Source organism: Pseudophryne corroboree, chromosome 3 (genome assembly GCF_028390025.1).
Source record: "Pseudophryne corroboree isolate aPseCor3 chromosome 3, aPseCor3.hap2, whole genome shotgun sequence".
Lineage (NCBI taxonomy): Eukaryota > Metazoa > Chordata > Amphibia > Anura > Myobatrachidae > Pseudophryne > Pseudophryne corroboree.
The window spans coordinates 176,031,887-176,059,155 of NC_086446.1; the positions used below are offsets into that span (position 1 = coordinate 176,031,887).

Sequence of the window (27,269 nt, forward strand, 5' to 3'; positions counted from 1 at the left end):
ATAAAATCCCCCCCTTCCAGGCTTGCGATGACAGCTCTCAGCGATTCCATCTTGAACTTGAACCTTTTCAGGTATATGTTCAGGGATTTTAAATTCAATATGGGTCTGACCGAACCGTCCGGTTTCGGGACTACAAACATGGTCGAATAATAACTCCTTCCCTGTTGAAGGAGGGGAACCTTGACCACCACCTGTTGAAGATACAATTTGTGAATTGCAGTTAACACTATTTCCCTCTCGTGGGGGGAAGCTGGTAGGGCCGATTTGAGGTATCGGTGAGGGGGCATCTCTTCGAATTCCAGCTTGTATCCCTGAGACACAATTTCTATCGCCCAGGGATCCACCTGGGAGTGAACCCACTTGTGGCTGAAATTTCGAAGACGTGCCCCCACTGGGCCTAGCTCCGCCTGTAGAGCCTCAGCGTCATGCGGTGGATTTTGTAGAGGCCGGGGAGGACTTCTGTTCCTGGGAACTAGCTGTGTTGTGCAGCTTCCTACCTCTGCCCCTGCCTCTGGCAAGAAAGGACGCACCTCGGACTTTCTTGTTTCTTTGTGATCGAAAGGACTGCATTTGATAATACGGTGCTCTCTTAGGCTGTGAGGGAATAAAAGGCAAAAAAAATTGACTTTCCAGCTGTAGCTGTGGAGACCAGGTCCGAGAGACCCTCCCCAAACAATTCCTTACCCTTGTAAGGTAAAACCTCCATATGCCTTTTTGAGTCGGCATCACCTGTCCATTGCCGAGTCCACAGGACCCTCCTGGCAGAAATCGACATAGCATTTATTCTAGAACCCAGTAGACTAATGTCTCTTTGAGCATCTCTCATATATAGGACAGCGTCTTTAATATGCCCCAGGGTCAACAATACAGTATCCTTGTCTAAGGTATCAATTTCCTCAGATAAGGTATCCGTCCATGCTGCTACAGCACTACACACCCAGGCCGACGCGATTGGAGGCCTCAGTAAGGTACCTGAATGTGTATAAATGGACTTCAGGGTAACCTCCTGTTTGCGATCCGCAGCATCTTTGAGGGTAGCCGTATCCTGTGACGGCAGGGCTACCTTCTTGGATAAGCGTGTTAAAGCTTTGTCCACCCTAGGGGAGGATTCCCAGCGTAACCTGTCCGTTGGCGGGAAAGGATACGCCATAAGAATCCTTTTGGAAATCTGCAGTTTTTTATCTGGAGATTCCCAAGCCTTTTCACATAACTCATTTAGCTCGTGTGAGGGGGGAAAGGTTACCTCCGGCTTCTTTTCCCCATACATATGCACCCTCTTGTCAGGGACTGGGGTTTCCTCTGTGATGTGCAACACATCCTTAATTGCTATAATCATATAACGGATGGATTTAGCCAATTTTGGCTGTAACTTTGCATCATCGTAATCGACACTGGAGTCAGAATCCATGTCGGTATCTGTGTCAACAGTTTGGGATAGTGGGCGCTTCTGAGACCCTGACGGCCTCTGCGACATAGGATCAGGCACGGGTTGGGACCCTGACTGTCCCGAGGCTTCAGCTTTTTCTAACTTTTTATGCTAGGAATTAACATTATCATTTAAAACCTTCCACATATCCATCCAATCAGGTGTCGGCGCCGTCGGCTGAGACACCAGATTCATTTGCTCCCGCTCTGCTTCCACATAGCCTTCCTCATCAGACATGTCTACACAAGCGTACCGACACACCACACACACAGGGAATGCCCTCTCTTAAGACAGTTCCCCCACAAGGCCCTTTGGAGAGACAGAGAGAGAGTATGCCAGCCCACACCCCAGCGCTATATAACCCAGGAATAACACAGTAACTTAATGTTAACCCAGTAGCTGCTGTTTATATTGCTTTTTTGCGCCTAATTATGTGCCCCCCCTCTCTTTTTGCCCTCTTCTTCCGTATATCTGCAGGGGAGGTCCTGGGGAGCTTCCTCTCAGCGGAGCTGTGGAGAAAAAATGGCGCTGGTGAGTGCTGAGGAAGAAGCCCCGCCCCCTCGGCGGCGGGCTTCTGTCCCGCTTAAATATGCAATTTTTTGGCGGGGGCTCATACATATATACAGTGCCCAGCTGTATATATGCTTAACTTTGCCAAAAGAGGTCCCAAATGCTTCCCAGGGCGCCCCCCCCCCCCCCCGGCGCCCTGCACCCTTACAGTGACCGGAGTATGTGTAGGTGTGTGGAGCACCTCAGTGAAGAACACGGAGTCTTCTACCGCCTGTGAAGTCTTCTTTGCTTCTCATACTCACCCGGCTTCTGTCTTCCGGCTCTGCGAGGGGGACGGCGGCGCGGCTCCGGGACCGGACGGCGGGGGTGAGATCCTGTGTACCGATCCCTCTGGAGCTAATGGTGTCCAGTAGCCTAAGAAGCAGGACCTAGCTTCAGAGAGTAGGGCTGCTTCTCTCCCCTCAGTCCCACGATGCAGGGAGTCTGTTGCCAGCAGAGCTCCCTGAAAATAAAAAACCTAACAAAATACTTTCTCTCAGCAAACTCAGGAGAGCTCACTGAAAAGCACCCAGCTCATCTGGGCACAGTATCAAACTGAGGTCTGGAGGAGGGGCATAGAGGGAGGAGCCAGTGCACACCAGAACCTAAATTCTTTCTTAAAGTGCCCATGTCTCCTGCGGAGCCCGTCTATCCCCATGGTCCTTACGGAGTCCTCAGCATCCACTAGGACGTTAGAGAAACAAAACTAACTGATCCTTAGGTGTTTGTAAGGATATGCATATGCCTAACCCAAGTACAGTATGTTTAAATTGCTCTACTGACTTAGCCTTTACCACTTTTCCACTACTCTTTCTGTATAATAATAATAATAATTATTATTATTATTATTGTTATTATTATTATCATTACATATACTGTATCACAGGCAGGGTGAACTATATGTACACTGTATTATTATTGTTATACACAGGGCCAGTTCTAGACCTCCCCCACATTTAAGACAGGAAAAGAGTGTGCCAAAGGCGCGCACAAAAAATATAGGGGAGTGGCCACAGAATAGTACAAATTAATATTAAACTGCAATGTAGTGCCTGTTAGTCACAATACACCATACAGTACTGTCCTTCATTCACATTACACCACACATTAGTACCCCTTATACACGTTACAGCACACAGTAGTGCCCCTTATACACTACAGTAGAGCCGCTTATATTGTACATGTTATGCCACAGTAGAGCCCTTATACATGTTACACCACAGTAGTGTCCCTTATATACGTTACACCACAGTAGAGCTGCTTATACACGTTACACCACAGTAGATCCCCTTATATATGTTACACCAAAGTAGAGCTGATTATATATGTTACACACAGTGGGTGGAATTTAATTGTACTGGTAGCCAGCAGATAGCACCCAATGGAGCTATTCAATTGTAGCTCCGCTCGAGCATGATCTGCTGCCGGCACTGACATGTCAGCTCGCAGCCCCCGGGTGTGCTAGCTGAAATGTGTGAAAAGTGACCCCTTTGGGTGCCCAATCGGCACTTTTTGGGATCTTGCCCATTAGTTTAGTCTGCTTTACACAGCTAAACCCGATGCTAATGGGTGCGATCAGCGCAATAATGGGCATCAATTGATTATAGCCACTGCAATCTCCCATCACTTTAAACGGGTGATCGGGGGGGAGGGGGGGGGGGGTGATAACAATTGAATTCCCCCATTATGCCATGGAAGAGCATCTTATACACATTACACCACAGTAGAGCCGCTATGTAAGTAGCTGTGTGGTGAGGACAAGAGAGAGTACAAGAGAGAGAGAGAGAGAGAGAGGTGAGGACATGAGAGAGTGAGAGAAATGAGGAGAAAGTGAGAGAGGTGCGAGAGAGAGGACAAGAGAGAGAGTAGGTGGGAACGAGAGACAGTAGGTGGGGACAAGAGTGAGAGTTGTGGACAGAGAGAGAGGACAAGAGAGGCAGAGTGAGAGAGAGGTGGGGACGAGAGAAAGAGAGTCAGGTGATGACAATAGACAGAGAGAGAGAGAGAGAGAGAGAGAGAGAGAGAGAGGTGAGGACAAGAGAGAGAGTCACGAACAAGACAGAGAGAGAGGTGGGGATGAGAATAATTGGTGGACGGGAGAGAGAGAGAGAGAGAGAGAGAGAGAAAGAGAGGTGGGGATGAGAGAGTGAGAGGTGTGGGCAGAGAGTGAGAGAGAGGTGAGGACAAGAGAGAGGTGGGAATGAGAGAAAGAGTGAGGAGAGGATGAGAAAGAGTTGGGAACGAGATTGAGAGAGAGAGAGAGAGAGAGAGAGAGAGAGAGAGAGAGAGGTGGGGATGAGAGAAATACGTGGGGAGGAGAGAGAGAGAAAAAGATGGGGAAGAGAGAGAGCGAGAGGTGTGGGCAGGGAGAGAGAGAGGTGGGGATGAGAGAGAGCGCGAGAGGTGTGAGCAGAGAGAGAGGTCAGGGCCTGAGAGAGAGAAGTGAGGGTAAGAGAGAGAGGTGAGGACAAGAGATAGAGATGAGGGCGAGAGATAGAGGTGGGGATGAGAGAGAGAGAGAGAGAGAGGTGGGGATGAGAGAGGGGTGTGGATGAGAGAGAGGAATGTGGACAAGAGAGAGAGAGATGAATGTGGACAAGAGAGAGAGGATTGTGGACAAGAGAGAGAGGAATGTGGACAAGAGAGAGAGGTGAGGATGAGAGAGAGAGGGGAGGATAAGAGAGAGAGGTGAGGATAAGAGAGAGATGTGAGGGTGAGAGAGAGGAGAGGACAAGAGTGAGAGGTAAGGATGAGAGTGAGCGTGAGAGAGGTGAGAGCAAGAGAGAGAGAGTTGAGGACGAGAGAGAGAGGTGAGGATGAGAGAGAGAGGTTAGTACCTGAGAGAGAGAGAGAGAGAGAGAGAGAGGTGAGGACAAGACAGAGTGAGAGGTGGGGACGAGAGAGAGAGGTGGGGATGAGAGAGAGAGGGTTCAGGACCTGAGAGAGGTGAGGGCAAGAGAGAAAGGTGAGGATGAGAGAGAGAGGGTGAGAGAGGTGAGGACAAAAGAGAGAGAGACAGGTTAGGACAAAATAGACAGCCAGGGCATGTATACACCCGCACTCACGCTAGCTAAGGGGCAGCACTCTCCCTGCAATGCTGATGCTGCAGCTGGCCCTGTGCTGTGGTGCTGCTTGGGCTGGGATCCAGGACTTCGTGGGTAATGGGTCTCCTCACCAGGGGCTCAGTCAGGCAGACTGCAGACCGGGTGCTTGTGGGTGGCTGCGTGTAGTTCCATATGCCATCTCCCAACGCTGTGCTGTTGCTCCCCCGAGGCTGCTCCCAGAATTATGTACGCTATGACAAAAGAGAGAGAGGGATGAGGGCAAGAGATAGAGAGGGGGTGAGGACAAAAGAGAGAGAGAGAGAGAGGTGAGAACGAGAGAGAGAGAGGGGGGATCAAGACACAAAGAGAGAGGGGGTGAGGACAGAGAGAGAGGGGGGGGAGCGAGAGAAAGGACAGAGAGACGATGAGAAAGGGGGGGCGCAGAGAGAGAGAGGGGAGGCAGAGAGAGAGAGAATAGAGAGGATAGACAGAGAGAGGGGGGAGAGAGAGAGGGGGAGTTAACCCGGGCACAGGGGCTCAGACAGGCAGGCTGGGTGCTTGTTCTTTGCACAGCGGCCGCTCCCAGAATGGTGTGCAGCTGTGCGCAATGATGTCGCGCTTACACTGACTTCTGGGAAGGTGGGAGGGAAGACAAGAGCAGCCACACTTTTCTGCAGAGCACAGCGGCCGGAAGTAGGCACCGGGTGCTCTGAGTGTCGACAGGGAGGCGGGGCTACTCGGGCAGGAAGCAGGAGCTGACAGTCAGACCGGCCCATCTGGCCATCGCCACTTCTGGCATGTGCCAGAAGTGCCAGATGGCCAGTCCGGCCCTGGCTGTTGGCTTATAATGTTGAAAAGCTTGACTAAGGTTTTATGTTAACCGAAACGTTGCACAATGTCTGTATGCAAACCCTGTGAAGCCTTGCATTTATTGGTACTGTGAGTATGGTTTAAAAATGTTCTGAGCAAACTGTAAAATTGACTTGGAGAGTGCCTATTTCTTTGGACTTTGTCTATATACTGAAATCACTCTGAGTAGGGGATTAACCTGTATAGTGCACCCCACCGTTGGATACTCTGATGAGAGTGCTGGACTTTCTATCTATCTATCTGTCTGTCTGTCTGTCTATCTATCTATCTATATATATATATACATACTGTACATACATACATACATACATACATACATACATACACACTGCTCAAAAAAATAAAGGGAACACTTAAACAACACAATGTAACTCCAAGTCAATTACACTTCTGTGAAATCAAACTGTCCACTTAGGAAGCAACATTGATTGACAATCAATTTCACATACTGTTGTGCAAATGGAATAGACAACAGGTGGAAATTATAGGCAATTAGCAAGACACCCCCAATAAAGGAGTTGTTCTGCAGGTGGTGACCACAGACCACTTCTCAGCTCCTATGCTTTCTGGCTGATGTTTTGGTCACTTTTGAAAGCCGGCGGTGCTTTCACTCTAGTGGTAGCATGAGACAGAGTCTACAACCCACACAAGTGGCTCAGGTAGTGCATTCATCCAGGATGGCACATCAATGCGAGCTGTGGCAAGAAGGTTTGCTGTGTCTGTCAGCGTAGTGTCCAGAGCATGGAGGCGCTACCAGGAGACAGGCCAATACATCAGGAGACGTGGAGAAGGCCGTAGGAGGGCAACAACCCAGCAGCAGGACCGCTACCTCCGCCTTTGTGCAAGGAGGAACAGGAGGAGCACTGCCAGAGCCCTGCAAAATGACCTCCAGCAAGCCACAAATGTGCATGTGTCTACTCAAACGATCAGAAACAGACTCCATGAGGGTGGTATGAGGGCCCGACGTCCACAGGTGGGGGTTGGGCTTACAGCCCAACACTGTGCAGGAAGTTTGGCATTTGCCAGAGAACACCAAGATTGGCAAATTTGCCACTGGCGCCCTGTGCTCTTCACAGATGAAAGCAGGTTCTTGCTGAGCACATGTGACAGACGTGACAGAGTCTGGAGACGCCAAGGAGAACGTTCTGCTGCCTGCAACATCCTCCAGCACGACCGGTTTGGCAGTGGGTCAGTAATGGTGTGGGATGGCATTTCTTTGGGGGGCCGCACAGCCCTCCACGTGCTCGCCAGAGGTAGCCTGACTGCCATTAGGTACCGAGATGAGATCCTCAGACCCCTTGTGAGACCATATGCTGGTGCGGTTGGCCCTGGGTTCCTCCTAATGCAAGACAATGCTAAACCTCATGTGGCTGGAGTGTGTCAGCAGTTCTTGCAAGACGAAGGCATTGATGCTATGGACTGGCCCGCCCGTTCCCCAGACCTGAATCCAATTGAGCACATCTGGGACATCATGTCTCGCTCCATCCACCAACGCCACGTTGCACCACAGACTGTCCAGGAGTTGGCGGATGCTTTAGTCCAGGTCTGGGAGGAGATCCCTCAGGAGATTATCCGCCACCTCATCAGGAGCATGCCCAGGTGTTGTAGGGAGGTCATACAGGCATGTGGAGGCCACACACACTACTGAGCCTCATTTCGACTTGTTTTAAGGACATTACATCAAAGTTGGATCAGCCTGTAGTGTGTTTTTCCACTTTCATTTTGAGTGTGACTCCAAATCCAGACCTCCATGGGTTAATAAATTTGATTACAATTGATAATTTTTGTGTGATTTTGTTGTGTGCACATTCAACTATGTAAAGAACAAAGTATTTAATAAGAATATTTCATTCATTCAGATCTAGGATGTGTTATTTCAGTGTTCACTTTATTTTTTTGAGCAGTGTATATATATATATTTATATATATACAAACAGAAAATTCAGCACTCACCATAGCAAGCTCACTTATCCTCACAACATCAATAAATAAGTGAGGGGGTTTAGTTAGTGAATTGGCCAATGCACGGAAGGCTGCAAACCGCTCGCCAAGGTGCCCCACCTTCCTGCAGGTCCTACACTATCACAGAGTCTTAAAAATTAAAACCTGGCAACTGAATCACACATAATATAACTGCAAATATGCCCACTAGGTTTAATGTGTACCTGCCATATACCTTATGGCTTTTAAAAGGTACACTAGTCACCTGACACTGGCTGATAAATTACTAAAGAACAGCTGACACAGGTTTAGAACAATTGAGCTTACATAGGGGTGCATGAAAAAGCTTGTGGTCACAGTTAATGAGTTAACCAAAGATCAACCCTGCAACATTGCACCCCGCTTCTGGGGTGGCGAGTGCTGTGTCATTTTCATACGCAATAGTCAGGTGTGTTACTCAAACTGGATTGCATTCATAATAAAAGGGCACAGGAGCAATCTTGTGCTTTTAAGAAATGATCATTACTACTACTGACAGTAACAACAGTTGATGATGATATGGGGACATGTTCTTTCCTTGACCACCCCCTGCCTCTCAGGCATTCAAACAGGGAACCAGCACATGCTGATTGTACAAAAGGCATAGGTAAGATCCTTTCAGTTATATAAAAGTCAGTTTGGGGGTGAACTTTTGGGTTGTGGAGCTCCCTGGATTGCTCTGACTGTACCACTTTGGGGCATCACCACCTGACCTTACATTTATTTTTAACACATATATGACCTTGTGTTTGTTTTATATTTATGTAGCATTTTTCACATATATTTATCAGCAGCCTCTTTTATTTGCCTAGCACTGATCTCTCACTTCTATCCCTTTTCTGTATGATGCCCTGGGGTGGTGTGACTGGGGTAGTTTGCGGGTGCTCTGCGCTCCAGAGGCGTACCCCTATCCGACCTGTCCGACGAGGTCACCTTGAAGTAGGTGGGCAGGTTCATATACTAACCAATATATGTCAAAAACCTCGAATATTACGGTTTTTATAATTTTAATGGTGTATGGTGCACCTGCACCCTTTTTCCTATATCTTTCCTTGACCTATCTGATTATACTAGTTTTGTGATGGAGAAGGGTAGATAAAATAATTACAGTTTTGTTTAGCAGTACATTGTAAAGTCATAATTTTCTCTCTCAGCAAAGGGCCTGGTTGAGATTGGTGCACAGTGGATCCATGGACCATCTCAAGAGAATCCTGTCTTCCAGATTGCATCACAGTTTGGTCTATTAGGCCCTGATGCCATGCGTGAGGAGAACCAGAAAATAGATTTGGGAGGTCACCCCTCTGGCATCCCAGTTATCTATAGTAGCTCTGGAAAACAGATTAGCCCAGAAGTGTTCCTGAGCATCAGCGATTCATACTCGTCTTGGCTGGAGAAAGCACGAAATGTCTCAAAAATCGATTGCGATCCAGATGCCAGTGTGGGAGGTTTCCTACGACAAGAGATTGCCCGCAGCTCACCCGATTGGGATAAAGCATCGGTTGGAATTAATATGGCTTTGTTGAAGGGGCTGCTCGATATGGAATGCTGCATCGTGGGAACCCATAGTATGGACCATGTGGCACTTTGTCCCTTTGGAGAGTATATAACATTTCCAGGGCTGGATTGCACCTTTCCTAAGTAAGTATCTTAAATTGAAAAAAAAAAAAAATGCCTGTCCCATCACTGTCTTTAGCTCCATCCCATCAATGTCTCTCATGCCTTCTCCCCTGTGACTCTCCATCTCTAGCCATTGGCTCATCCCCCTGTGTCTATCAGCCTCTTTCCCCCCACTGTTTCTTAGGTTCATTGCCACCATCACCCCCTTGTGTCTCTCCAGCACATCCCTACTCTCCGCACCACCTCTGCCATCCAGTGGCACAACGTCATGACATCATACGCACTGTGCTGAGAACAAGACTGGTCCTAGGGGCACATGAACTGGACTCCCAGAATTCATGAGGAACTAGGGCCCTTTGTACCACCCTGTTGCCAGGCCTGCTTGGGACTAATATTCAATGTAAAATTAAAGCTTGCAAAAGAGCATTTAACAACATTCCTTACACTGAAACATGAGCATGCTTATACTGTGGGAAACATGATTATATTTTGCATTACTTTACTGTGTAGCCATACACTTATCTTACAATTACAATTTTTTTGTTGTTATTTTAGGGGCTTTGAAAGCCTTGTGGACCACATTAAAGCAGAGCTACCCAATGACACCGTATTACTGAACCATGCAGTGAAGAGCATTCACTGGAATGGATCCTTCCAAGGCAGCGACTTTCGTGTGTATCCTGTGCAGGTGCAGTGTGAGGATGGAAACACCTTTGTGGCTGATCACGTCATTGTCACTGTTCCATTAGGTAACATTATGGTCTCATGTGTAGTGAATGATATTTGGTGTTCTTATGTAATTAAATACATTTTTCACTCACCTACCTATAGGCTAAATATTAGCTGATTTAGGACCTGATTCTGAGTCAGATGCTAATGGAATTGCACTGCCCATGCACTGTAGGAAAAAAATTGCTGACTGCTCATCGATGGAGGTCACAAGTGCGGATGTACTGATCTATCCACTTACATGCTACTCTTTCCATCAAATGGCCATTACTGGGTGACGACCGTGTGGATGGAACTGTTGTGTTTAGTGCGATGGTCGTGTAAGCCAACCTCCATAGTATGCAGATGGAAATAGGGGTGGTCTTCAGTATGCCGACAGCCGGCATACTGACACTTATTCTCCCTTGTGGAGAAGAAATAGCGTGGCGAGCGCAGCGAGACCGCAAGGTGCTCATTTGCGCTCTCCACGCTGTCGGTATGCCGGCAGTCGGGCTCCCGGCGCCGGTATGCTGGTCGCTGGGAGCCCGGCTGCCGACATACCATACTACACCCGGAAATAGGATGCCTGTTTCAACCAGATCTTTTGCAAGTCCAGATACATTGTTGGTGGTTGCAACTAACCAGTCTGTGATGTATGTATGTTCAGCATACACAGGTGGATTCTCGCATTAGCATGAGCTAGCGAGTCAGCTGCATGGACATATGGAAAAGTGCCGCAGATACATCCGACTCAGAATCAGCACCTATTTCTCCCACCACTTTAGAAATAGAGCAAATCGACTCCAAAACACCCCAAATGTGTGGACTAATATACAGTATGGGCCTGATTCAGAGATGTACTCTAATGCAGTCGCAGCTGTGATCCCATACGTAGCTAATGTGCAAAAATATGCTAATGCTGCCGCCACTTGGAAATGTATTGAGACACCCACTGGTGGCTTTGCTAATTTCAGCATCTGCGTACATCGACACAGCAGTGATTGCAGATACTCAGATAATCAATCATGTTAGTAACCCTATGGTGACGCAGAATGGGAACTGAGACACCATGTTTTGCGCACAAGATTGCAGATGTAGGCTGAGATAGCAGTTTTTGTAGTTTTGGACGCATTTTCTTTTAAGTATTGTACTTCCCACCCTAATTATTTAAACAGGTTTTTTTCCTCCAATAACCTAGAACATAGACTCCTGGGTAATACCTGTAGTTTGATACTCTATGTCAGCATATTCTCATGATATACACTGAACATTGAGTGGAGTAAGCAGTAACTCACAGGGCTATCCCTACAGGACAGTCAATTACAGTGCTCCGGAAAGTATTTACAGCACTTCACTTTTTCCACATTTTGTTATGTTGCAGCTTTATTCCAAAATGGAATAAATTATTTTTTTCTCCTCAAAATTCTACACACAATAACACATAATGACAACGTGAAAAAAGTTTTTATGAGATTTTTGCAAATTTATTAAAAATAAAAAACTAAGAAATCACATGTACATAAGTATTCACAGCCTTTGCTCAATACTTTGTTGATGCACCTTTGGCAGCAATTACAACCTGAAGTATTTTTGAATATGATGCCACCAGCTTGACACACCTATCTTTGGGCAGTTTTGCCCATTCCACTTTGCAGCACCTCTCAAGCTCCATCAGGTTAGATGGGAAGTGTCGGTGCACAGCCATTTTCAGATCTCTCCAGAGATGTTCAATCGTATTCAAGTCTGGCCTCTGGCTGGGCCACTCAAGGACATTCACAGAGTTGTGCTAAAGCCACTGCTTTGATATCTTGGCTATGTGCTTAGGGTCATTATCCTGCTGAAAGATGAACCGTCGCCCCAGTCTGAGGTCAAGAGCGCTCTGGAGCAGGTTTTCATCCAGGATGTCTCTGTACATTGCTGGATTCATCTTTCCCTCTATCCTGACTAGTCTCCCAGTTCCTGCCACCACCATGCTTCACTGTAGGGATGGTATTGGCCTGGTGATGAGCGGTGCCTGATTTCCTCCAAACATGATGCCTGGCACTCACGCTAAGGAATTAAATCGTTGTCTCATTAGACAAGATAATTTTGTTTCTCATGGTCTGAGAGTCCTTCAGGTGCATTTTGGCAAACTCCAGGTGGGCTGCCATGTGCTTTTTACTAAGAAGTGGCTTCCGTCTGGCCACTCTACAATACAGGCCTGATTGGTGGATTGCTGCAGAGATGGTTGTCCTTCTGGAAGGTTCTCCTCTCTACACAGAGGAATGCTGTAGCTCTGACAGAGTGACCATTGGGTTCTTGGTCACTTCCCTGACTAGGGAACTTCTCCCCCGATCGCTCAGTTTAGACGGCCGGCCAGCTCTAGGAAGAGTCCTGGTGGTTCCGGACTTCTAAAAAAAAAAAAAAAAAATTTTTTCAAGTTGTCATTATGGGGTATTGTGTGCAGAATTTTGAGTGAAAAAATTAATTTATTCCATTTTGGAATAAGGCTGTAACATAACAAAATGTGGAAAAAGTGAAGCACTGTGAATACTTTCTGGATGCACCATATATGTAGCTATTGCTAGGCTATTGGGGCCTATTCATCACCCAATCACATGCGGAACGCATGTCTAATGTAATGGGACAATTCATAATTATGGTCCGAATAGGATTACCTAATATTCAGCACTGGGAATTTGCTTGGGAAAATCTACTCCATCTTCTGATTCCCGGCGCCCCACTCCTTCCTATAGGAAAGAGGCTTGGGGTTTGTAAAGATGCTGCAAACAGATCCAAATGGATCCCTCCGCTGCCTCCTGAGATACTGGCGACTTTGCGCATCCTTGACCTCTGCTGGCTGGCTTCGGACGGGTAACTAACACTGCTAGTGTTACTGATCTCAGGGAGAGCTGGTTTTCGGAACCTAGATGGGATTTGATACCAGGGAAACACTATCTCCATCAATTCTCTAAGTCCCACTGAACTAATGGCAGATACCGGACGCACGTCTAACACCAACATAAGTGTCAAGGCCTCAGTTATCCGCTTTGCAACAGGATGACTGCTGTCATATTTCATCTTCCTCAGAAAGGACTGTTGGACAGTCAATTGCTTACTGGAGGTAGCACAAGTGGTCTTCCGACTTCCCCTCTGGGATGACGATCGACTCCCAGCAGCAACAACAGCAGCGGCAGCAGCAACAACGTCAGGCGTACCACTCAAGGATCCTCCGGAGGAATGACGGTTAGGAGAGGACTCCTTAGTCTTGACAGTGACATGGCCTGCAGTACTACTGACGTTCCTGACTGAGGAGGAGGAAGTTGACGATGAGGGAGTTGGTGGTGTGGCTTGCAGGAGCTTGGGTACAAGAGGAAGAAGGGATTTAGGTGTCAGTGAACTGCTTACGCTCTTACCCAAAGTTTCACAACTTGACACTGACTTATGATGAATGCGCTGCCGGAGACGTATAAGTGAGGATGGTTAACAACCTTACCCCTACTTATTACAGATTGACAGAGGCAACACATGGCTTGACACCTGTTGTCCGGATTTGTGGAGAAATAACTCAACACCAAAGAGGTGGCTTTTTTGGTAGTTTGCCCAAGCATCACAATGGGCATCTTCATCCCAGGGACAACAGGTGTCTCACCCGGTGCCTGACTTAAATAAACCACATCACCATCAAAATCCTCATCGTCAACTTCCTCCTCAGCGCCAGCAACACCCATATCCTCATCCTGGTGTACTTCAACAGTGACATCTTCAATTTCAATATCAGGAACTGGACTGTGGGTGCTCCTTCCAGCAGTTGCAGGGGGTGTGAAAATGGTGGAAGGAGCCACCTCTTCCCGTCCAGTGTTGGGAAGGTCAGGCATCGCAACCACCGACACACTTGGACTCTCCTTGGGGATTTGTGATTACATCTCAGAATGCACAGTTCTTTTCTGTGCTTTTCCAGCTTAACGCTTTTAATTTTTCTAGCGGAAGGATGAGGGCTTCCATCGTCATGTGAAGCTGAACCACTAGTCATGAACATAGGCCAGGGCCTCAGGCGTTCCTTGCCACTCCGTGTCGTAAATGGCATATTGGCAAGTTTACGTTTCTCCTCAGACCATTTAAATTTCTTTTTTTGGGTCTTTTTACTGAACTTTGGCTTTTTGGATTTTACATGCCCTCTACTATCACATTGGGCATCGGCCTTGGCAGACGACGTTGATGGCACTTCATCGTCTATGTCATGGCTAGTGGCAGCAGCTTCAGCACTAGGAGGAAGGGGTTCTTGATCTTTCCCTATTTTATCCTCCAAATTTTTGTTCTCCATTATGTTTCTGGAGTTATATAACACAATATGCAGCACAGGAATTACTGATAGCTGATGGCCAGGACACTACCACTGGTCTGATGCAGCATAACACAGCAACACTGTGAGGGACTTGTTGTTGTTGTTGTTGTTGTTGTTATTAATTATTATTATTATTATTATTATTATTATGATATGCAGCAGTGGACATATAGCAGCAGCGTATACAACTGTGGCTGCCTGGTCACTGGAATGACTGATGGCCAGGACACTACCACTGGTCTGATGCAGCACAACACAGCAACACTGTAAGGGACTTGTTGTTGTTATTATTATTATTATTATTATTATAATACAGCAGCAGTGGACATATAGCAGCAGCGTATACCCTTGTGACTGCCTTGTCACTGGAATGACTGATGGCCAGGACACTACCACTGGTCTGATGCAGCACAACACAGCAACACTAAGAGACTTGTTGTCAGAGGCGTAACTAGGGTTTTTGGAGCCCAGGGCAAGATGTAAAATGGCGTCCCCCCCCCCAAAAAAAAAAAAACATAGCAAAAGAAGTGGCAAAAAAATTGGCGAGGACACACCCCAGAAGGGGTGTGGCCACACTCTAGAAGGGGTGTGGCCACTGAAAATGGCCCACAGTGCCAGTTACATTGCCCCACAGTGCCAGATACATTGCCCCACAGTGCCAGTTACATTGCCCCACAGTGCCAGATACAATGCCCCACAGTGCCAGTTACATTGCCCCACAGTGCCAGATACAATGCCCCACAGTGCCAGATACAATGCCCCACAGTGCCAGTTACATTGCCCCCCAGTGCCAGATACAATGCCCCACAGTGCCGGATACATGCCCCACAGTGCCAGTTACATTGCCCCACAGTGCCAGATACAATGCCCCACAGTGCCAGATACATGCCCCACAGTGCCAGATACAATGCCCCACAGTGCCAGATACAATGCCCCACAGTGCCAGTTACATTGCCCCACAGTGCCAGTTACATTGCCCCACAGTGCCAGATACAATGCCCCCCAGTGCCAGATACAATGCCCCACAGTGCCAGTTACATGCCCCACAATGCCAGTTACATTGCCCCACAGTGCCAGTTACATGCCCCACAGTGCCAGGCCCCACTCAGTGCCAGTTACATATGCCCCATTTGGTGCCAGATACATGCCCCACTGTGCCGCCAAACCCGCCCCCCCCCCCCCCCCGTCACTCACCGCTTGCTCTATGTGAGGGGAGTAGAGCGCAGCGCCTCTCCTTCCCCTCACCGCTCCAGGTCTCCGGCGGCACCGGTTCGCTAGCCAATCAGAGCTCGCGGACCGGCAGCCAATCAGGAGCCGGTCCGCAAGCTCTGATTGGCTAGCGCCGGAGACCGGACACAGCAGCGCTGCTGGCAGCGCTGCTAGTGCTGGCAGCGGCGTTGAGGGGAGGGAGAGACGCTGCACTCTCCTCCCCTCACATTTAGGGTTGACAGGGGCGAGTGGGGCATGATGCCCTGGCCGCCGGCGGCGCCCCCCCTCTCCTGGGCCTGCCAAGGCGCCTAGGGCACGTGCCCCACTCGCCCTACCCTAGATACGCCTCTGCTTGTTGTTGTTGTTATTATTATTATTATACGGCAGCAGTGGACATATAGCAGCAGCGTATACCACTGTGACTGCCTGGTCACTGGAATGACTGATGGCCAGGACACTACCACTGGTCTGATGCAGCACAACACAGCAACACTGTAAGGGACTTGTTGTTGTTATTTTTATTATTATACAGCAGCAGTGGACATATAGCAGCAGCGTATACCACTGTGACTGCCTGGTCACTGGAATGACTGATGGCCAGGACACTACCACTGATCTGATGCAGCACAACACAGTAACACTGTGAGGGACTTGTTGTTGTTGTTGTTGTTGTTATTTTTATTATTATACAGCAGCATTGGACATATAGCAGCAGCGTATACCACTGTGACTGCCTGGTCACTGGAATGACTGATGGCCAGGACACTACCACTGATCTGATGCAGCACAACACAGTAACACTGTGAGGGACTTGTTGTTGTTGTTGTTGTTGTTATTTTTATTATTATACAGCAGCATTGGACATATAGCAGCAGCGTATACCACTGTGACTGCCTGGTCACTGGAATGACTGATGGCCAGGACACTACAACTGGTCTGATGCAGCACAACACAGCAACACTGTGAGGGACTTGTTGTCATTATAATTATTATTATTATAATACTGTAGCAGTGGACATATAGCAGCAGCGTATACCACTGTCACTGCCGGGTCACTGGAATGACTGATGTCCAGGACACTACCACTGGTCTGATGCAGGACAACACAGCAACACTGTAAGGGACTTATTATACAGCAGCGCTGGACATATGGCAGCAGAGGACACCACCACTGTGAATGGTCACTGGACTGACTGATGCCCAGGACAATACCACTGGTCTGATGCAGGACAACACAGCAACACTGTAAGGGACTTATTATACAGCAGCACTGGACATATTGCAGCAAAGGACACCACCACTGTGACTGATACAGCACAACACACCACCACTGAACTGATGCAGCACAACACAGCACCACTGGACAGCACTGGACATATGGCAGCAAAGGACACCACCACTGTGACTGATGCAGCACAACACACCACCACTGAACTGATGCAGCACAACACACCACCACTGAACTGATGCAGCACAACACGGCACCACTGGACATATGGCAACAGAGGACACAAGCACTGTGACTGGACAGATTCAGCACAAGCCACGGACACTGAGGACACTGAGAGAACGGAGACACGTCCTCTCTGTACACTCTCCAATGCCAGAGTGAAAATGGTGGGGACGCGCATACACACTGAGCGCTTTTCCCCCCTGCCCAGCAATGTCAGCGGGAGTGAGCGGCTTTCCATAGTAGGACGCTATGGAAAGCCCTCACCCCACCGTTCATCTACTGGTAATACCAGTAGATGAACGGCGGCCGCTGGCAATGAAGCGGGAGTGCGCATCAGCGCTCACCGCTCATCGCTTATCCATACACACTGGGCGGTTTTGAGCTGAAAGCAGCTCAACACACCAAAAGTGACCAGCTTTCAGCTCAAAATCGCCCAGTGTGTATGGGCCTTTAGGGTGTGTACACAATTATGGGTAAATTTACTAAGATGGGAGTTCTATTTAAGATGGGATGTTGCCCATGGTAGCCAATCAGATTCTACTTCTCATTTATCTATTACCTTCTAGAACATAATACCTGGAATCGGATTAGTAAATTTACCCCTTAAACCATACTGCCCCGATTAATTGTTTCTGCGCAAATCAGAACAACACATCGGACATATTTTTAAGTGCCATGCTGCACGGCCAACCAGAAGATATCCTCCGATCTAGACAGTATTGGCCCTGCCTGCACCCACTTTATTTCCTTGTGATGTCTAAACCTAACCCCTTTCCCCTCAGCCTAACCCTAACCCTCTCCCTGCAACCTAAACCTAACACTTCCCCCACCGCACGGCTTACCCATCCACAGCCCCGGCAAGCCCTCGTTCCGTATCCCGGCAGTCGGGAATCCAACACCTGGACTGTGATCCTTGTCTGGATGCCAGCAGTGGCATTTTGAGCAGGGTCGGGAATTTCTGCGTTGGTATTTCGACTTCCAGGATCCCAACCACCGGGATTTACCGGTAGGTAATTAAAATCCTATTTTCTCTTACATCCTAGAGGATGCTGGGGTCCACATTAGTACCATGGGGATGTACCAAAGCTCCCAGTATGGGAGGGAGAGTGCTGAGGTTCCTGCAGAACTGATTGACCAAACTTTAGGTCCTCAGAGGCCAAAGTATAGAACTTTTAGAACTTAGCAAACGTGTTCGACCCTGACCAAGTAGCTGCTCGGCAAAGCTGTAAAGCCGAGACACCCCGGGCAGCCGCCCAGGAAGAACCCACTTTACGAGTAGAGTGGGCCTTAACAGATTTTGGACACGGCAAGCCTGCCATAGAATAAGCATGCTGGATAGTGAACCTAATCCAGCAAGAAATTGTCTGCTTAGAAGCAGGACACCCAACTTTGTTGTGATCATAAAGGACAAACAGAGCGTCTGACTTCCTGTGACGAGAAGTTCTCATCACATAGATTTTTAAAGCCCTCACAACATCCAAGGACTTTGAGGTAATTGAGGAGTCAGTAGCCACTGGCACCACAATAGGTTGGTTGATATGAAAAGCCGACACAACCTTTGGAAGAAATTGCTGACGCGTTCTGAGCTCAGCTCTATCCACATAGAAAATCAAGTAGGGACTCTTGCATGACAGTGCCCCCAATTCCGACACACGTCGAGCAGACGCCAGTGCCAAAAGAGTGACCACCTTCCAAGTAAGAAACTTGATGTCCACGTACTGTAAAGGCTCAAACCAATCCGATTGCAGGAACTGCAGCACCACATTAAGATCCCAAGGTGCCGTAGGGGGCACAAAGGGTGGTTGAATATGCAGAACCCCTTTCAAGAACGTCTGAACCTCAGGAAGAGCCGCTAATAGTTTCTGAAAGAAAATGGACAAGGCCGAAATCTGGACCTTGATGGAACCCAAGCGTAGGCCTACATCCACACCTGCTTGTAGAAAGAGGAGAAACCATCCAAGTTGAAACTCCACCGTAGGAAACATCTTAGATTCACACCAAGACACATACTTTTTCCAAATGCGTGTCACGTCTAGCAAAGTTTGGGGATCCGGCAGTTGAGACTTGCCCAAGGAGGTAGCAGACTGGGGAAGAACAAAATGAGGGGGTTGGATATAGTTCCTTTGCATGGGATACGGCGCAATGAAGGATGTAGGCGGAGTTTGAGAGTCAATGGAAAGTATTTATTATGTACAGAGCAGAGGTAGAAAACTGAGGTTGATGAACGGTGACTTGAGAACGTGGTCGTAGACAAAGAACTGTGGAACTGTGGGTGAGAGTAAAACGAGGTTGAAGACAAGATCCGTGGACTGCGACTTATGAGATGAAACTGCGGCAGAGGAGCTGAGAACTGTGGATGGTAGTTTGGGTCGTGACTGGAGACTGAGAACTGTAGACTGTGGCTTGAAAGATGAAGCTGGAGATAATGAGCTGAGGACTGTGCATGGTGGTTCGAGGACTTGGCTGGAAGCAAGAATCTGCGGACTGTGGCTTGGAGGACGAGGCAAGAGACCCGGGGTCGTCCGTGCCCAAAGGGTCTTACTGAACCGGGTTTTCCAAGAGCGTCTCCACGGGCAGCAGCAGGCTAGGAACGGGAAAACTGCAGCAGCAACTGAGAACTGGCAAAGCAGGTTTAGAAGTACCAGAATACAGCAGGAATCCTGGGAGCACAGGCTAAAGCACCTACAACAGGGTTGTAACTTGAAGCACTGGCATCCCTGTCCTAAACCAGCCCCCTTTTATAGGAAGAAGTCTCCCCGGATTGGCTGGAAAACTAGGAACAGGAATTATGTCAGAAACTTGGTCTCCAACATGGCGGCGCCCAGTAATGCAGACCTTTTCTGACAACATGCTGCTCACTGCCTCTGGTTTCCTAGGCAACGGCTTAGCGTGAGCGAGCTGCTGCAGCGGTGTCCTGCCGCCACGAGCGGACCCCCTCAACGCCATTACCGCTGCCTGTACCCTTGAACCCAGTGCCGCAGCCCTCCACCGCCGCTGCCCGGCCGCCCGTGAAGCCCGCCCCGCGGCCCCAGCGTTCCGGTAAGACCCCGGACGCTGACAGTACCCCCCTTTGCGGGTGGACTCCGGACACCTATAAGGTTTAGCTGGAAATTTGGCATGAAATGTCCGAAGAAGTCTTGGGGCATGGACATCCTCTGCCTCTACCCAGGACCTTTCCTCAGGTCCATATATCTTCCAATCAACTAGGTACTGGAGGCGACCATATCGTTTGCGGGAGTCGAGGATCTTATGAATCTCAAATTCGTCTCCTTGTGTTGACTGGATCTTGGGTGATTTAGGTAGAGCAGCTCTGAATCGATTGAGTACCAACGGTTTTAAGAGAGAAATATGAAAAGCGTTAGGGATTCTTAAATGTGGAGGTAACTTCGCCTTGTAAGCCACAGGATTCAAAACCCTTTCAATTGGGTAGGGCCCAATAAACCTGGGAGCAAACTTCTTAGTAGGAACCTTCAATCTTAGGTTACGTGTGGAAACCCATACCCGATCTCCCACTTTAAGACTTGGTACCGCTTTTCGCTTTAGATCTGCGTAGGTCTTATACTTCTTGGATGTCTTGAGCAAGGCCTTGTGAATTTGTTTCCAGGTTTCAGTAAATTGTCTAAGTGTTGACTCTGCGACAGGAACCTCGAGTGTAGGCAGAAGTTGGAAGTCAGGAACTCTTTCGGATGATAACCATAATTAATGAAAAATGGAGAAGATTTTGTGGTAGAATGATAACGATTGTTATGGGCAAAGTCTGCAAATGGGAGGAAGTCCAGCCAGTCATCCTGAGAGGAGGACATGAATAAACTCAGAAATGTCTCCAGGTCCTGGTTCACTCTTTCTGTTTGACCATCCGTTTGAGGATGATATCCTGAGGAGAAATTCAATTTCACGCCAAGAGCAGAACGTAGAGATCTCCAAAACTTGGCCACAAACTGGAGACCTCTATCAGATATGATTTCCTGCGGTAATCCATGGAGACGAAAAATCTCTGCTATGAATAATTTTGCCAGCTGGGATGCTGATGGAAGACTGGCCAGGGGAACAAAGTGTGCCATTTTAGAAAATCGATCAACTATGACCCATACGGTGTTCCGTCCGCCAGACACAGGCAAATCAGTAATAAAGTCCATAGAAATATGTGTCCATGGTCTTTGCGGCACAGGTAGCGGATGAAGTAACCCGGCTGGAGGACCTTTAGGACTTTTATGCTGAGCACACTTTGGACAGGCAGCCACGAATTCCTGTACATCAGTCCTGAGATGAGGCCACCAGTAGGAGCGCTGAATGAATTTGAGCGTTTTATGACCACCCGCATGGCCCATGAAGGAGGAGGAGTGAGCCCATGTAAGCAGTCTCTTGCGAAGATTTGGAGCAACGAAGATCTTTCCTGGAGGAGGAAGTGGAGAGGTATTGGTTGCTGAAAAAGAGGTGGAGTCTAAGATGTATTGTTCTTTTGAACGGTCAGAGGGTTCTTCAGAACTCAAGGAACGAGATAATGCATCTGCCTTTTTGTTGAGGGACCCTGGGCGGTAACTAAGTTTAAAGTTGAAACGGGTAAAGAAGAGTGCCCATCTTGCTTGACGTGGATTCAGACATCGGGCTGACTGTAGATACAGGAGGTTCTTATGATCCGTGTTTACTGAGATTGGATGCTGAGCTCCCTCCAACAAATACCTCCACTCCTCAAAGGCTAACTTAATTGCTAGTAATTCTTGCTCCCCAATAGCGTAATTCTGCTCAGCGGGGGAGAATCTTCGCGAGAAGAACGCATAAGGATGGACTTTCTTGTCCTCGAAGAACTGAGATAAAACTGCTCCCACTCCTACCGTGGAGGCATCGACTTCCACCAGGAACGGACGACTGAGATCAGGTTGTCAAAGAACAGGAGCAGTCATGAAGGCCTTCTTTAACGATGAAAAGGCTTCTAAAGCCTCTGGAGACCATTTGGCTGGATCGGCTCCTTTCCTGGTTAATGCTGTTATGGGGGCTATGACAGAGGAATAATTCTGAATGAATCTTCGGTAGAAGTTAGCGAACCCCAGGAAACGTTGAACTCCCTTAAGGGAAGCTGGAAGCGACCAATCCTGAATCGCTTGGTCTTTAGCGGGATCCATCTGCAATTTCTGCCCTGAAAGGATGTAACCGAGGAATGGAATCGTGGGTACTACGAAGGTGCACTTCTCGAGCTTAAAAAAATAGTTGATTCCTCCGTAAACGAGTTAGAACTTCTTTGACTTGTTCTCGATGGGTCTTCAGATCCCTAGAAAAAATGAGGATGTCATCCAAGTAAACCACCAAGCAGTCATAGAGAAGATCTCTGAAGATTTCATTAACGAATTCTTGAAAGACGGCTGGGGCGTTACATAGGCTGAAAGGCATTACCAAATATTCGTAGTGACCGTCGCGGGTATTAAAAGCCGTCTTCCATTCGTCACCTGGGCGAATACGTATAAGGTTGTAGGCTCCCCGTAAGTCCAGCATAGTGAATACAGTAGCTCCTTTAACACGGTCGAACAGTTCTGGAATTAGAGGTAATGGATATCTGTTCTTAATTGTAATGTCATTGAGACCTCTATAGTCAATACAGGGCCGCAGACCCCCATCCTTCTTTTTGACAAAGAAAACCCCCGCCCCAGCCGGAGAGGTGGATGACCTAATGAACCCTTTTTCCAAGTTCTCCCGGATATACTCCGACATGGCCTGAGTCTCAGGGAGTGAGAGCGGGTAGATTCGACCTCGGGGAGGAGTCTTGCCGGGTACCAGATCAATGGGACAATCCCAAGTGCGATGCAGAGGCAAGGTGTCCGCCCCATGCTTACTAAAAACATCTTGGAAGGCCTGGTATTCTGCAGGGAGGCTGGAAGGACTAGAAGAGCAGAGAGGTCTTACAGAGGGCAAACAGTTCTGGAAGCAGTTTCGTCCCCAGGAAAGAACATCCATGGTTTGCCAATCTATGTGGGGATTGTGTCTACTTAACCATGGAAATCCTAGGATCAGTTCGTGAGAGGCTTTGGGAATTACTAGGAAAGAGATGTTTTCCGAATGAAGAGCTCCAACCTTCATCTTAAGAGGAATTGTACGAAGAGTGATAATTCCCTCAGGAATATGACTTCCATCCACAGCAGTAATTGAGATGGTACGATCCAAACGGACCGTGTGTATCCCAGATCGTTTGACCAGAGCTGATGTAATAAAACTTTCGGCGGCTCCGGAGTCGAGTAGTGCAGGGATGAGAAGAGAGGAAGAAGGAAGCTCCAGGTGGGTTAACAAGACTGACTCTTTCTTGGCGAATAATTCTGAGAATTCTCCTAGCTTGACCTCTCCGGCACAAGCTAGGAGCGGGCGTTTCCCGGACGTTGGCTACAAGATTTAACAAACTGATCAGATGTACCACAGTACAGGCATAAGTTCCCTTGTCGCCGTCTCTGACGTTCCTCGTTGGAAAGACGGGAACGATTGATCTGCATGGGTTCCTCAGTAGTTGGAGTTGATGGTGTTGGTGGAGGAACGAATCGAGGCCTGGGACGATCTGACCGTGATTTCTCCATACAGCGTTCTCTGTATCTTAAGTCTAATTTATTGCATAGGGAAATTAACTTATCCAACTTATCAGGAACGTCCTGAGTCGCGAGGTCATCTTTGATCTTCTCGGAGAGACCGCTCCAGAAAGCTGTGATGAGAGCCTCCTCATTCCAGTTCAGTTCAGAGGAGAGAGTACGAAACTGGATCACGTACTGACTGACCGTATGCGTGCCCTGACGCAGGCGCAGGATCTCCAATGAGGCAGCAGAAGTCCTGCCCGGTTCGTCGAAGATTCTTCGAAAGGCGGCTACAAACTCTGAGTAGTTAGACAGGATTGGATCCGACCTCTCCCACAATGGTGACGCCCATTCCAACGCTTGCCCAGTAAGTAAAGAAATTATATAGGCTACCTTGGTTCGTGCTGATGGGAAACTGGCCGACTGTAGTTCGAACTGGATTTCACACTGGTTAAGAAACCCACGGCATTGCTTTGGATTCCCATCGAATTTACTGGGAGATGGCAAATGCAACCGTGGAAGTGGGCCTGGCACAGGAGGAAGCAGAACCGGAGGTGCTAATGTGGGAGCAGCTGTAGGAACTTGAGGAGCCGTCATGGCAACACAGAGAGAATCGAGACGTTCGGACATACTCTGCATGAACTGCACAATTTGAGATTGTGTGGCCTCCTGTTTACTTAAGCGAGACCAGATCTCTGCGGTTGAATCTCCTCCTGAGGCCTGATCACCCGTCAAATCCATTGGGCCAGTGCTTACTGTCACGTCTAGCAAAGTTTGGGGATCCGGCAGTTGAGACTTGCCCAAGGAGGTAGCAGACTGGGGAAGAACAAAATGAGGGGGTTGGATATAGTTCCTTTGCATGGGATACGGAGCAATGAAGGATGTAGGCGGAGTTTGAGAGTCAATGGAAAGTATTTATTATGTACAGAGCAGAGGTAGAAAACTGAGGTTGATGAACGGTGACTTGAGAACGAGGTCGTAGACAAAGAACCATGGAACTGTGGGTGAGAGTAAAACGAGGTTGAAGACAAGATCCGTGGACTGCGACTTATGAGATGAAACTGCGGTAGAGGAGCTGAGAACTGTGGACGGTAGTTTGGGTCGTGACTGGAGACTGAGAACTGTAGACTGTGGCTTGAAAGATGAAGCTGGAGATAACGAGCTGTGGACTGTGAATGGTGGTTCGAGGACTTGGCTGGAAGCAAGAATCTGCGGACTGTGGCTTGGAGGACGAGGCAAGAGACCCGGGGTCGTCCGTGCCCAAAGGGTCTTACTGAACCGGGTTTTCCAAGAGCGTCTCCACGGGCAGCAGCAGGCTAGGAACGGGAAAACTGCAGCAGCAACTGAGAACTGGCAAAGCAGGTTTACAAGTACCAGAATACAGCAGGAATCCTGGGAGCACAGGCTAAAGCACCTACAACAGGGTTGTAACTTGAAGCACTGGCATACCTGTTCTAAACCAGCCCCCTTTTATAGGAAGAAGTCTCCCCGGATTGGCTGGAAAACTAGGAACAGGAATTATGTCAGAAACTTGGTCTCCAACATGGCGGCGCCCAGTAATGCAGACCTTTTCTGACAACATGCTGCTCACTGCCTCTGGTCTCCTAGGCAACGGCTTAGCGAGAGCGAGCTGCTGCAGCGGCGTCCCGCCGCCACGAGCGGACCCCCTCAACGCCATTACCACTGCCTGTACCCTTGAACCCAGCGCCGCAGCCCTCCACCGCCGCTGCCCGGCCGCCCGTGAAGCCCACCCCGCGGCCCCAGCGTTCCGGTAAGACCCCGGACGCTGACAATGCGCTGGTAATGTTTTGACGTTACTCCCTTCCTAGCCTGTATCATGGTAGGAACGACCTTTTTCGGAATGCCTTTCCGAGCAAAGATCTGGCGTTCAACCTCCATGTCATCAAACGTAGCCGTGGTAAGTCTGGATAGGCGAACGGCCACTGTTGGAGAAGGACCTCGCGAAGAGGAAGAGTCCTCGGATACTCCAGCATTAACTACGGTAGATCTGCGTACCAAGCCCTTCTTGGCCAGTCCGGAGCAATGAGGATCGCCTGAAGTCTTGTTCTTTTTATTGGTTTGAGAATCCTTGGGATGAGTGGAAGTGGAGGGAACACATACACTGACTGGAACAGCCGCGGAGTCACCGCCACTGCTTGCGGGTCCCTTGACCTGGAACAGTACCTTCAAAGCTTCTTGTTGAGGCGAGAGGCCATCATGTCTATCTGAGGTACACCACATCGGCTTGTTACCTCTGCGAATACCTCCGGGTGGAGGCCCCATTTTCCTGGATGGAGATCGTGTCTGCTGAGGAAGTCCGCTTCCCAGTTGTCCACTCCCGGAATGAAGATTGCTGACAGCGCCACCGCGTGCCTTTCTGCCCAGAGGAGGATTCTTGTTACCTCTGACATTGCTGCTCTGCTCTTCGTTCCGCCCTGTCGGTTTATGTAGGACACTGCCGTTACATTGTCCGACTGAACCTGAATGGCCTTATCTTGCAGAAGATGAGCAGCTTGTAGAAGGCCGTTGTATATGGCCCGTAATTACAGAATGTTTATCGGAAGGATGGATTCCAGACGTGACCACTTTCCTTAGAAGATTTCCCCTTGGGTGACCGCTCCCCAACCTCTGAGACTTGCATCCGTGGTTAGAAGGATCCAATTCTGAATCCCAAACCTGCGGCCTTCGAGTAGGTGAGAAGTTTGCAGCCACCAGAGGAGTGAAATTCTGGCTTTCGGCAACAGGCGTATCCGCTGGTGCATGTGAGGATGTGATCCCGACCATTTGTCTAGGAGATCCAGTTGGAAGGACCTCGCATGGCTTCAGGACATCTCGTACCATTGATTGGATCACCAACGCTTTACCTGCAGAAACACCCTCTGCACTTCCGTGTCGAGTATCATCCCCAGGAAGGGCAGTCTCCTTGTCGGCTCCAAATGTGATTCAGGATCCACCCATGATCCTGGAGTAGTCGAGCTGAGAGAGCAATACTCTGCAACAACCTCTCCCTGGAAGATGTCTTTATCAGCAGATGGTCCAGATATGGAATTATGTTCACTCCTTGCCTGCGAAGGAGTAGCATCCTCTCTGCCATGACCGTGGTGAACACTCTCGGTGCTGTGGAGAGGCCAAAAGGCAGTGCCTGTAACAGATAATGACAATCCAGCAGCGCAAATCTGAGATAAGCCTGGTGAGGTGGCCAGATCGGAATGTGAAGGTATGCATCCTTGATATCCAGGGATACCATGATTCCCCCCCTCCTCCAGACCTGAGATCACCGCTCTCAGAGACTCCATCTTAAATTTGAATCCCTCAGGTAGGGTTCAATGACTTTAGGTTTAATATCGGCCTTACTGAACCATCCGGTTTTGGTACCACAAACAGGTTTGAGTAATAACCCCTGTGTTGTAGGTGGAGTGGAACAGGAACAATGACATTTGTTTGAACCAATTTTTGAATGGCTTCCTGTAGAATAGCGCTGTCTGTCAGCGAAACTGGTAAGCCTGATTTGAAGAATCTAGGAGGTGGGAGTTCTTGAAACTCC

The 27,269-nt window shown here is 48.6% G+C and overlaps 1 protein-coding gene across 2 annotated transcripts in view; it reads left to right on the forward strand.

Moving 5' to 3' along the window:
* LOC135055036 (peroxisomal N(1)-acetyl-spermine/spermidine oxidase-like) overlaps positions 1–27,269 on the forward strand; it is a 76,114-nt gene that overhangs the window by 22,810 nt on the left and 26,035 nt on the right. For both annotated transcript variants that reach the window (XM_063958623.1, XM_063958622.1), the window contains 2 exons: positions 9,024–9,507; positions 10,042–10,235. In XM_063958623.1, coding sequence (XP_063814693.1) covers positions 9,024–9,507; positions 10,042–10,235 — 678 coding nt within the window. The remainder of the gene's footprint in view (positions 1–9,023; positions 9,508–10,041; positions 10,236–27,269) is intronic.